At 41.0% G+C, this 13,334-nt stretch overlaps 1 protein-coding gene across 1 annotated transcript; it reads right to left on the minus strand.

Moving 5' to 3' along the window:
• Positions 1–1,371: 1,371 nt before the first annotated feature.
• On the minus strand, positions 1,372–12,659 carry LOC136440082 (sodium-independent sulfate anion transporter-like). Its single transcript, XM_066435866.1, has 17 exons — positions 11,966–12,659; positions 10,922–11,114; positions 10,208–10,293; positions 9,627–9,706; positions 8,523–8,677; positions 7,813–7,991; positions 7,419–7,491; positions 6,967–7,017; positions 6,792–6,852; positions 5,594–5,649; positions 4,953–5,093; positions 4,645–4,703; positions 4,326–4,397; positions 4,016–4,130; positions 3,568–3,701; positions 2,915–3,002; positions 1,372–2,256 (listed from the first exon to the last, which is right to left on the minus strand). The coding sequence occupies exons 1-17, from the start codon at positions 12,263–12,265 to the stop codon at positions 2,117–2,119; spliced, it is 1,983 nt and encodes a 660-aa protein (XP_066291963.1). The 5' UTR covers positions 12,266–12,659; the 3' UTR covers positions 1,372–2,116.
• Positions 12,660–13,334: the final 675 nt, after the last annotated feature.

Here is a 13,334-nt window from a genome sequence, read left to right on the forward strand (position 1 = left end):
AAATGAATGACACCGGAATGCGGGTCCTTTCAGTTTCACTTCCGCATTGCCACGCGTTAGGTCAAAGGGCAGCGGTACGGGATGGCGGGAAATAGAATCACACACTCTTTACAAGGGGTGAAAAAATATAATTTTGATAATATTAATGATATTATTTAGATGTAGCGGTTGAATTTTCAATATAAAAAGGCGGAAGCAAGAAAATAAAGTTATATAAATGTGTTATCTTCGTACTACCTGTGCCAATTTTTACAAGAACAGTATGATATGAAATTTGAGTTGTTGTCTAACCTATCCGTTAGTGGGCCTGTCAAAAGCGGTAAGTACGAACATTTTGGCAGATCGGCACATGTGGGGAAACGTAATGAAACACTAGTCTCTACCAGACTAACAGCGCCGGCTATTGGGAGAACATGCCGGGGGGCTTTGGCCATGGAGGGTAACATTCGCAGCCGCAGTTGCAATATTGGACCCTATCTCCGTAGCCGACTCCCTTCATACAATTGACTCTATTTGGCCAATTTCTATATTTTCCCAGCGACCCGCGGAGACTGGTAGAGCCTACATTTATGAAACACCCCGAGTGAAGGTCAAGCTGCCATCAAAATAATTTAGCCAGCGGCGAACGGTAAGACTTTCCCATTACGTTGGAAGACTGAGTTTTTTTAGTACATTCCCGACGTAAAAGTTTGTCTTTGATAATTTATAGAACATGTGTTGGTATAAATTTGTAACATATAACAGTTTTCTTTTTGCCCGATCTATTGACAGGATGTTCCGGTCAATAAGAATTTGTTGGCACTATTGACAGGAACATCCTAGATCTATGAATAAGATTATCTTTGCATACTTGGTTTTGACAGTAGAACAAATTGCCCAGTTCTTTTTACCATCCAGCTATTTTATTACATCAATATACTAAACCAAGGAAGATATAACCTCCTTGACTATAAAACTAAATCTATATGGCCTCTGACACTCATTGTCTTCAAAACTTCAAAATTGTTGCACAGTAGGACACATCACATCAACTAACCCTAAAATTACAACGGTGTATACATGTCCCTGTGGCGCAAGGCAGCGGTAACTCAACCACATCATTTAACCATATGGATCAAATTCCTTGGATCCATGGGTCAAGGATCAATCCCAGGGTCTCACCTGGCTCGGATATATTGTAAGAGAGAATACAATTGTCATTTCGGATAGTGACGTAAATCCGGTGGCCCCAGTGATATAGAGGGAGCTTCAGGCGTCAAACCTCTGCACGTAAAAGCATCCAACACACTTATTGAGAAGACCCGGTGTGCTTGGCTGAAAAACTTAGAGCCGTGGAGAGGCTGCATGACACAAATAACCCGCAGATTATACTTAAGGTTCCTTCAGGGATGTGGGTCACATTCCTATTTATTACACAACATGGCTCTCACAACTTCTACCAAGGTCATTCTCTTTTTTAGCATTATGGAGATCAGACTGTATACCCGAGCTCGCTACTCCCTGCGACACATGCACAAATATGTACCAGTTAAAGGCACCAGGGAGAAGAATGAAACATGCCAGTCTCCCAATTCTACCACTAAGGCATACAATGTATTGAACCATTCTTCAATGTTTCTACATGAATAAATCTGGTTGATATACATTTGTACACTCACCACATATTTACAGTTCTGTAATTAGATTATATACAACTTTACTGGCACAGGACGGAACCGGAGTCATGAGGAACAAGCACAACATGAGCTTCCACTACCAGAGGTATTTACAATTTTCTAAAATCTGACACCCTATCAATAGATTAAAATTACAGCAGCTTTGGTGTCATGTTGAACACTAAGAAATCTCAGTTCAAGTTCAACTGTTGGACAGCCCTGACCAATAAATAAATAAATAATCAGTTCGGCTTACTGCAACTCCTGACTTGTGACTCTTTTCCTGCCGTGAGGCGTGAGGTATAATAGTTCTAATACTGCATGATACTGTCCGTCCGCTATCATGGCTTTCTTGGCTTTCTTGATGGTGCTTAAAAGTCACCATCTGGCAGTGACTAGGAAAAATCTGCTTTTGTCCTTTGCACTGTATATATTATAAATATTTATCTAGTTGTCTTTCTTCACACTGTAGTGACTTTTGACACATCTACTGTAGTACTGTTGGGTGTGTCATCATCGGGTGTGTCGTCGTCGGGTGTGTCCACATTGGCTAGCAGGGCGTGGTCCGTCATGACAACCTCTCCATTCTCCTGGTCAGGTTCTGCAGGAAAGTCATTAACAAGTCATGTAAGTTCACCCTGTTATATTTATCAATTCACTGATAATATTATCACTCATCTCTGTAATATTTATTGATTCACTGATGTTACTTATCATTTATCTTAAGGTCAATTCTTGAATTAACACATCAAATTGCAGTTCACAAAAAAGCACAATTTATTTTCAAATTGGTCTGAATAAAATTTGCATCATAAGACATATTATAATGCCATCGTATGCAATTGTTCTACTAATACACTGGTCTGTTTATGAAATGAATGACTGCAAAAAGTATTAAAATACTCTTTTTTTTAAAATTAGGACAGCATAGTTTAATATCTAATCTATTCATAGTAGAAATAAGGCAAGAAATAAATGTGAAAAGTAAGTGAAGGCATTCAGCAACTTGCAGTACTAGTTATTAGGACATACTCACCACTCACAGCTATCCAAGTTATTTGAGACAGGGAGAAAAGAGTTTACAATTTAGCCACACATTCTTTAGATCAGAGACACCTCCAGGAAAATCAAGTAGGAAGACAATGACTTCAGCCCAACTTCCATCATTGTATTTGCACATCAATCAGTGACAGTTGACACATGGCCTATTTATGGACTCGATTAAACACAGTGACGATGGAAAAGTTTGTCCACTTTACCTCTCATTGCAGCAATGGCATCTTCACAGGTCTTGAAGTATTTGAAGCCCTTGATCTTTGACCTTACCAGCGCCGCTCGGATGTCTGGCTGCAGTAAAATAGAGGAGAAAGTTGTTACTTATTAATAACTTCCAATCCCTTTAACAAACAAATGATAAAAGTCATATAGCTCTACCGTGTTTGTCAACATAAGGATGATACTAGTGAGAATTTTTTAAAATTTCTCTGTAAGATATTAGTATTGATTTACACTGTACTATACCAAATACCTTTTGCTGGATGAAGGTTAGACATCCAGGTAATGAGATAATGAATACAAAAGCTTAAACTGGGTCACTGACGAAAGACAGTAGAAGCTGTTTGAAACGTCTGACCATTTAGAAAATGTTATCCATTATCCAGTTGCTTGAGTTACTTTTGTATCAAATGCCAGTAGGTTCCATAAAGCCTCTTTACTTTAGTGCACAGGTTTTACCATTAGACTGTAATTAAAATAACATGGACTGGCCTGAGTACTACACAACTGATCAGAGAGGCCGAGGACAGAACAGGATGGGCATGAATCACTGCGGCTGGCTGTCATGATGCCCCTAGGACCACTGAGGTCATGGGTCATGAGTGAGTGAGTGAGTTTAATACGAAAGGAGACTTACTCTCATACAGGAGAAATGTAATTTCAATCCTCGTGCTTCAAACTCCTCTATGAGCTGATCTAGAGCCTGCACCACTGTACAGTCAATGTCGGACACACAGCAGCACCGCATCACAACGTTCTTATAGGGCTTCTCTGTGGAAAACAGTGGGAACATGTCAGCTGAATGTATATGTTCTAAATGGTGTAGCTTTCCTGATTACTAGAATTTGGGGATGCATGAGTACTGTACCTTCTGTAACCTAGCAAGCTGTGACTGTCTGAGGTTCATTATGATTAGCAATCAAATTAAGTATAATTGGCCCATGCAGCTCTCTGATGATCAAGGTCAGTAAACTTCTGCATTGAAATACCACAATATGACATGCAACAAGAAAAAACACACACTTACTAGAACTTTCTAAAATGAATGCACAGATAAGATATGAAATCCAGCAGTAATTTCAGACCTTTGAAGGCATCTTTGGCCACCACATCCCTCATGTAGTCCACAGCTGGGAAGTTTAGGCCACTTTCTAGTTGTACAATCAACACGTCATCAGGTGCTATATGTGCTGGGTAGACCTTGAGGAAGCAAAGTGGCAAGAAGTATATTTATTTTGTGTGTGTGTTCAAACTGGATATAATATCAACCTTTAGCACACTGAAGTAGCCATTTGGTACCCTATTGGTTACAGAGTTAGGCAGCGGAGAGAAGTGTAAGTACAAACAGGGAAAAATAAATATACCGGTAAACTGAAGTGACTAATTTCAACTCACCGTAGCCCTTGGTCGGGCTGATGGGTACAGTAGGATGATGAGAGACACACCCACGCCCAAGGCAATGCCATACTGAAACAAACAAGAACAACATGGAACAGCCAGAAATCCATCAGATGAACAACATATAATTGCCGGAACTTCAATGGATGAAAACCGTGAGGTATTTATGTGCTAATAGTAAATGTCACTAACAGTCAGGGGCCTCAGGTTAGTTGTATCAGAGAAACTTGACTTTTCCATTGACAGGTACAAAATGTACAACAGTATTGTCAACTTTGGATTGAAAATGTATAAGTGTAAACAGGTGATAACATACCTGTATTCCAAGGAGCAAGACACCAAAGAAGGTGACAACAAAGGCTAGCAAATCCAGTTCTGAAAACAGACAAAAAACGCTGGTGGAACACAATACAAAAATGTATGCATGACTGTGGAATTAATGCCTACTGTCACAGTGATAAGATTGCCAGAAAATGTTGCTTATGGATAACCGATAATGCTAAATGTTTCAAAGCTTGAACATGCTGCAGTGATATTGTAAGATATACTGAGTTATATTTTTAAAGGCAAGAAACACTATACTTGTATACAAATGTAAGACAATTAACTGTCATGTGGACTCACTTTTGACCCTCCAGAACACAGGAATCACAGAGTACTCCACCATCTGTATGACAGCTGAGATGATCACGGCTCCCAAGGCAGCGCTTGGGATGTACTTAAAGGATGGTGTCAGGAAGGCGAGGGCCAGGATCACCAAGAGACCTGGTAACAAGAAGACCTTCTTAGTCTAGAACATCTTGGTAAAGTTATATTTGGCATTATGTAGCAAGGGCACAGTAGTGAAATGAGACTGTGTTCGTATTTCAGGGTATAACAGTACAGCAGGGAACAGAAAGTAGGGGCTATGGAGTTCACTTTTAGTTGGCCACCATGCAATGTACATGTATGTAGAGTGAGCAGTAGCTGTTCTTTTCGCAATCAAAGGCCCTTGTCTTGCTAATACAATTTGTGCACAGTAAATTAAAATGTTTCACAGGGAATGGGCTTCTGTGTAACAGTGATGTTAAATATTATTAATTTTGCACACATTCTATGATTGTACTACTTATGAGGTCAGAGAAAGTTACGTGTTAGTGAACCTTCATCCTACATCTTCTTCACAAAAAGGCTACTTCTCAGGCATTGAAAAACAATCAAACAAAACACACCAGTAGGTTTCTTGGATGATAATAACCTGCTTGTGAAAAAGGTTTGCCACTAACCTGTGAATAGCCCACCCAGTTGGGTCTTAACTCCACTTTGGTAGTTCACTGCAGTCCTGTAGGTTCAGAAATAACTTTCTTTATTATCTTTAATCATTTAGGCAAATAGTAAAGGTAAAGTAGTCATCCTCAATGCTGGTGAAGCATGATGCTTTTTCAAGTGGTGGCGGAATGCGGCTTCGCCACGGCTCACGTTTTTGCCCAAGCACACCGGGTCACCCCTACTATTCTTGATAAGTGTGTTGGGTTCTTTTACATGCAGAGATTTGACGCTTGAGGCTTACACCTGAAGCTCCCTCATACACAGGGCCGCCGGCTTTACATCGCCATTCAAAATGACTAGTAGTAGTAGCAACCAAATCTGGGAAAGTGACAGAACCTTCATTTTGTAGAAAGTTTATGATGTGTAATAGACCGATCCTGTCGAACACTATATCGAACGAATAGAAGACCCATAGAACCCTCTGTTCTATTCAGCCCACCTCTGTCAAAAACAGCGTTGGCGGGGCAGAAATGGCACGTGTAAAGTAGGGTACGTATATCTGGGACAGGTTTTCCACTGTATTGGTTGAATGCATGCTCAGAACAAAAACGAATTTAAAAAGAAAATAGATCAGGCACTCAAGGAGAGGACGCTTGTACCACATGCTGACTGCTACAAAGTCCGCTAGCGCAGAGTTTCGTATCTTCAGTCACTGGTGTGTGAAACTGGTTAACTTGATAGTGAACAGGGAAGTAAAAGGATGCATTTTAATTCTTAGTTACTAAATACCATGCAGCTGTTATGCATGCAGTCAATACAGTAGGAACCCTGTCACAGATATATGAACCTGCTTTACACGTGCATCGGCTGGTTGTCAGAAACTGGGCGCTGATGCCCACCGACAAGGGAAAGCTATGCGGCGCATACCGCTGTAACATTGACCGAAAACATTACGCTCTCACCGCAACTACACCTACCCCCTCCATAAAAAACTCTGCCCGACGGATACGGCCTTCAACAAAGAAGACATAGCATTCTTATTTGGCCAGCTCTGAAAGGGTTTCAGTGCCACAAAAGCTAAACCGAAGTCAGTGGCATTATTTTCATCCTAGCCGCGGCGGCCATGTTTGGTCCGTCAAACCCTGTTTTTGACGGAGGTGTTCGAAATCGAACAGGGGGCGTGGCTTTGGGATCGGTCTATTGCATTATATTTACCTTCCAAAGCTCCCTGTAACTGGATAGGCAGAGACAAAGGATCCCAAGATGTTGGTTACACCTGGAGAGAAACAACATTTTTCAGCATTATTACTCCCAAGTGTCTCCCTACATCTGAAGAAGGGAATGTAGAAAAATACCATTGAATTGGATATTCATTGTTGTATATTCTTACCTATCGCAAGTAGCTCCTGAGTGGCATCTATTCTATAATTTCCCTTGCGAGCTGAAACAAAAAGTATGAATAATGTTATCATTATTTCCTCATTGACAAAAAAACTGTTAGATGGACACTTGAAACGTCTGAGAATGAAATGCGGTAATCCAGTGGCAAAGATTCAATTTTATTCTTCAATGTTATTGTACAGTATAACAGGTTTCTAGGGTTTTGTTCTCATATCATCAATCTTAGAAAAACTTGCAGAGCAAGGACAACTCTTTTCTAGTTACAGCTCTGCATAGAATAAAATGATCACCTGTGCAAAGGGGAACATGTACAGTTATAAGCAAATCACTGCACCATTAAGCTATCATTTAAGGTACAGGTGGTTAAAGATTTTTAATTAGAATAACAGCAACATTTCTGTTAAACTGAAGGAGAAATGAGTAGCTTTTAAGAAAACTTACCAAAGGCCTTCCCTATAGCTATGCTCTCCAGGAACCCGATAAGCGGAACGATGACTAAACCAACCCCAATGTCCTGCAGAGGGGATTGCATAAAAGGAAACATGAAGACTTTCCGATATTTTCTGTCTTAAGAAAGAAGTTTGGGAGATGTTATGTATTACAGACCTTGTTATTAATTTGTAAAGTAAATCATGTCTTTTGTTGAAACAAATTTGAGTGTGTGAATAAGTTTGCCTTGTGGATACTGTTTTCAGCACCAAGGACAGTGGCTTTGACTTGACTTGACTTGACAGAGTTGTTAGGCGACTCAAAATTTGATGAGCAGGAGGAAACGAGGGCAATTACTGTCTCACGTTTTGAACATAGTGTGAACACATTTACAAATATGGGTTACCTGAATGATCTCGGGCCCATTTTTCACGACAGTGCCATTCTTTACAAGCCAGAACTGTGGGGGTTGGAACGCTGGCAGGCCTGGCTTTATCTCCTTGGTGAGGGTGAAGGTACTGATGCCCCTGCTCAGTAGGCCATACGAAACCAGCGATGCGGCCACCACAACAACTGCGTTTCTTACTGACATGACAGCAGAAATAAAAAATACATTGTAAGTCAATGATATCAGGACATATCCTTTGGGTGATAACTTCAATCAAGGTATAGTATGACAGCTAATATCAGTGTTTGCTACATCGGCATGGCGGCCTTGAAAAGGTGACCGCTGCGAGGGTACACCTGTGTCGTCATGCCATCCATTTTTATGGAGAAATTCAATAAATAAATAAATATGATTTTTGAGTTACTGGTATGAATTTACACATTGCTCAGACTTAAACTTGTATATTTTGTTTTAGGTCTGACATGTACATGGTACAAATATATAACATATTAAACCACAACATCTTCCAAAAAAAGGGCTGATAGGAATTGGGGTTTTACCATTGTCAGCATTGATCGACAGAGGCCATGGTCACTTTTAACACAATACTGATAGTAGAAAGAGCTTTCAGAAAACACAAAGTATCTCTACAAAGGTAGCACTTAGCCGTACCTTGCAATAGTAACAAATTAATGTAGCTGTGCAATACACAACCTTGGTCTACATACCTGTTCCCAAGAGCCACAGGACTTTGCGCAGGATTTTTTTCCACAGGGGAGGTTTGAGCAGGGTCCCTCTCTTCTTGTCCCAGTCCACCTCCTTCAGCTTCTTCAGCATTATCAGCACCGCAAAGCACACAATCCCCATCCCCATGTCGGACAGGCTGGAAAAGGTGTTATTATTGAAAAGGTGTGTTAAAGGCAACCAAAGCAATATTAGGGCCCAAAATATGGAAATTAAAAGAATGCTGAAATCTCTATGGTAGTGACCTTTACTTACACTGTTTAGCACATTTGTGTTAATAACTTCACACTTTCAGCATTTTAAAACCCTGCGAAAACGAGTCCTACACGGATCCCCTTAGTTTCGCGAGCCTACAAAAACCCCTGCGACGATTTTCAATGAGTTCTCACATCACACCGACGTCATATTTTTGTATCATGGATGTCGCTATACATTGTGATACTATTGTTTGAACTAATCATGTATAGAAATGACTAAACAAATTGACTTTCAAAATCCAGTATTTGGGCCATGATATTGCTTGGGTTTCCTTTAACACACCTTGTCAATAATCCCATAGCATGCTGGGACAAACAGGGCACTATAGGTAGCACAGGGCACTAACCACATCATTGCCATGGCAGCATAGACCAGACACAGTCCTCATGCATGGCATATATATATTGTCATGGTAATGATGTTGTTTGTCACCTGCACCATCCAGAGTGCCTTGCATCTCCCAGGATGCAATTGGATCTGTGTAAAGGTCTGTGGGCATCAGATGAAGTCAAGTTCACGAGGTAATTTGGTCAGAATGTATGACACTGCTTCCTCTATCAACACCTACCTATCTAAACAAGTGCCGCGAATGAATATGCTGTATGGATATAGTGTTCAGCACCAAGGACAGTAGCATTGGATGCATGGAGCCAACACTACTAAGCAACTGTCAAATAATATTTGTCTAGCTCATTCAAGTGAATTTGATACAGCTCATAACCTGACTTTTAAACAGATGCATTGTCCCAATTGAACATTGTTACTATCAATTTTGCTAAGTGAAGCAACTAAAACTGTATTCTGTGCCAGGAAAGAAGAAGTTCACTTACTTTGTGTGGGTTATTCTTTGGAATATACTGGGAACAGCCTTGATGAAAGATCGTGGAATGTTCTTCAGTCCCAGAACCAGCTGAAGCCAAACAATAAAAACAACTACTGTATGACTTTGAATAATGAAACATTACAATACTAATTACATTAATAAACCATAGGAATTTGTCAAAGCTATGCCATGGTCACTTTAATACCGGTTTTACTTTAAGACGGGCATCTTGTTTTGATGCTCAGAACTTAATTTAGTAGTTGGTGACAGACTTGCTTCCTCACAGTGCTGGACTATGGACAATTTGTATATTGTTTATTTTAACAAGTATTGTTGTGTATATTGTAATATTTTAACAAGCATTGTTGTATTTTAACGAGTATTCCTTAATTATTGCGGATGAAATGAAGTACTTGTTTTAAATGAAATGTAAGCAATCTCAGCAATTCAGCCTCACAGCTGCTAATGAGATCATTGAAATAAACCAGTCTTATACAATGATAAAAGCTAATTTTGCAATACATTTGTTATAAGTCAAACATTCTAGCCATAAACGGATGTAGCAGTTGCTAAGTTAAACATGTTTACCTTGACTTGTGAAGTAGCTATGGTGATGGCAGCTGCAGAAGAGAAGCCTGCTAAGACTGGGAAGGAGATGAAGTTCACCAAAAACCCTGGAAAAATTAAGTCTTTAGGTTTAATAGCATAGATATTACATGATACACTCAAAAACTCTTGCCAATAGTTTCATGTAGTGCTGCGTACCTAAACGTAACATCAGGTACAGGTTATGACACAGAGGTTAAGGTACAGGTCCGGACGTGTACCTGTACCTGAACAATTTGAAATTTGATTTTTTCTGAACTTCTTCAATGACAAAAACATAAACTGTTTTCAACTTGTCAGTATCTTTATTCAAAAACATAACTAGGTTTCCTACCGCCAAACTCTGGCCTTGCTATCAAAACTCACGGCCTGCCGGAATGATCTGTTGCATATTAGTTACTCTGTTCCAAGGTATCACTTTGGTCAAATTTGGTGCTGCGTTAGGTCAGGAGATCAGTCACAAAATAAGCACATACTTGGTATAGATTTATATCGGTACAGTACCGGTGCTTCATGATCCGGTATTTTGGACCTGTACCGAATCAATTTTTACGGTACAATACCGGTACACATTACCAGTACGCAGCACTAGTTTCATGCGCATATGGATCATATCATCCATGAAATCAAAACTGTGTGTTGTGAAAATTGCACATAAGGACTATCATAACACAGCAGTGTTTGATGAGGACATACCTAAGTGTAGAAGCCCCATGAGGAACTGCACACAGCCCGCTAACAGGCACAGGACTACCGCGTACACAGGCTCGCCGTTTACGTATTCCGCCACCATGAGGGTGGTGATGGCGGTTGGCCCCAGTGTCACATGTCTCGAGCCTCCAAAAACGCAGTAGATGAAGCAGCCCATGAAGGCAGAATACAGGCCATACTGTAGTTGGGACAGATCAAAATGTGACATTATTGTTCAAGTCTCTGTATCTATTTTGGGTATATGCGTGTTTTGCTCCTTGGCGTAACACATGCACCGGTTCGCGGCAGGCATGCGCCAAGGCAACAGCTGGTTATATTACACTGATGACCTGTCACACCTAGCCATTGCACATCTAGCTGTAAGAATTGTTTAGAACTATCTGCAGTTTGCAAGGAATATGCTAGGGGGATTGCCCTATGTTGCATTGGCTGGTCACTTATACTGGATCACTTTTCCCTTATACTAGTTATAGACCAAGTCCTATTTGTCGTAAAAGAACTGGGAGCACCTATTTATAACTTATTTTGATAGCCTTTGGCCTGTTTACTGACCAAGAGCAAACTTATCATGCTTGTTAAAAGTTAACTCTGCGTTGCTGGAGATAACGTTAACCTCGCGTGACCTCGTAATTAGTGGTTCGAATTCACTGCAAAACAATGGGGCTTCATTCGTGTTGCCCGTTTCAAAATAGATTAGGATTTATTTTGAAATTCAAGATGATTCCAGAGAATCATTAAGATCTTTAATAATCGTAAAAGAAAGAGTCTTTTGTTTTTTTGTTTCTGGAAAAGGAATTATGGTCAAGGACCATCTAGCGCTAACCCCTTAAGAAAGGTCATGTGAAGGTTATAACGCTATGCTTTACTAATATTAATGTTGGCCTGTCTCCTAATACAGACGAAGTGGAGCTCTTAAAAAGGAATACCTTTGTTGTTCGGCCTCTATCTCTTCATCTTTCGTTATTGACTATGCCACTAACAAGGATCGTGGCGACGTTTAGTGCCGCACGTACGCACAGCGAACCTCACCTGTAATGGCAGCTCAGCCAGGGCTGCGTAAGCCAACCCTTGGGGTATCACCGTCAGTCCCACCGTAAAACCCGCCACAAAATCACGGAACAACCACGCCAATCGGTACGTCGGCAGCCATGTCAAGATGGGCAAACGTGTCTTTGCCGTTTTGACCGTACAGCAGCTTCGCACAAATCTGCTACAGCCTTGTTTGATCTCCTCCTGCCAGCTGCCCTTAATGTCCTCTCCTGAGTCTCCATCCCTGTTTCCCAGTTCGTGGATGGCTACCTGTGTTCCGCTGTCCACCGTGTCGCACATCGCGTATTTCCCTGAATATTATCTCAACGACATGCACAATTCAAGAACGCCTATGACATCTCTTTGGCTCATCTGACATAGATACAACAAAAATATCGACTGCTGATCCCGGTGAATAGATTCTTCGCTCCAAAACAACGCGTTGTACTGATATCATACAGACTACTTCCGGACACAACCCGAACCGCCGATGTCGTCCAGCATGTTAAATAAGCAAACTGCTGGGTTTTACAAGCAAATTGTTGGCACAGTCAACAATCGTGGTCAACGTTTAGGCATTTCCCGACCTTCAGTAAAGATCTTGGCACTCGGGACGCCTATGCAAGCTCAGCGTGACTTGCAGTTTGCACAATGTCAAATTCGAGTAAACGAGTAAACACCGTATGTTGCGAACCGACCAATGGCCGACCAGGCGCTGTATCCACACTCCTTTTAAAACGTGATGTATTCCCGAACATCATATCTGTATTTTATCAAATGGTATTTGTAGGGGTTTTGTTAGAGTTTTGTACCATTTTCATTTAATAAACAGGCAGTCTATGTTGTATTTACTGAATAATTTCAAAGGAGCATCCCCTTCGCCTCATCGCAGTGGAACCGTCCATCAGATGATGTCATACGGTTGCGTCATGGAATACCCCAGTAGCACGGTGACTGCCTTCACGGCGCCTAGGTCTGAATGGTAATGAAGGTGCACGCGAGAAACGTGCATGTTGAAAACTGATGAATGGCTTCTGTCAGTAGGCATTGTGGGACGTGCCAATACGTAGTGTAGACTTTGCAGTGGAAATCATTGGAATGATATTTTTTAAATTCACATTCAGTGATGTTGATGTTTTCCTTCCTGTCATGACATCCTTTTATTAGCCTGGAGTCCAGCCCGCTTTAGTCCACTGCCTAAGCTCCGCTCCCAGCTTGGGTAGCGGACTAGTAATCTCCAAGCAGATCTATAGGTTGCGAAGACCGTATCAAACTGAAAGAGGAAGTACGTTTTGCAACTGGATTGCTTTTCAAGCTCCTTCTTCCAGTTGGATACGGTCTTTGCAATCCACTGGGCCTGCTTGGAGAC

Source organism: Branchiostoma lanceolatum, chromosome 8 (assembly GCF_035083965.1).
Source record: "Branchiostoma lanceolatum isolate klBraLanc5 chromosome 8, klBraLanc5.hap2, whole genome shotgun sequence".
NCBI lineage: Eukaryota > Metazoa > Chordata > Leptocardii > Amphioxiformes > Branchiostomatidae > Branchiostoma > Branchiostoma lanceolatum.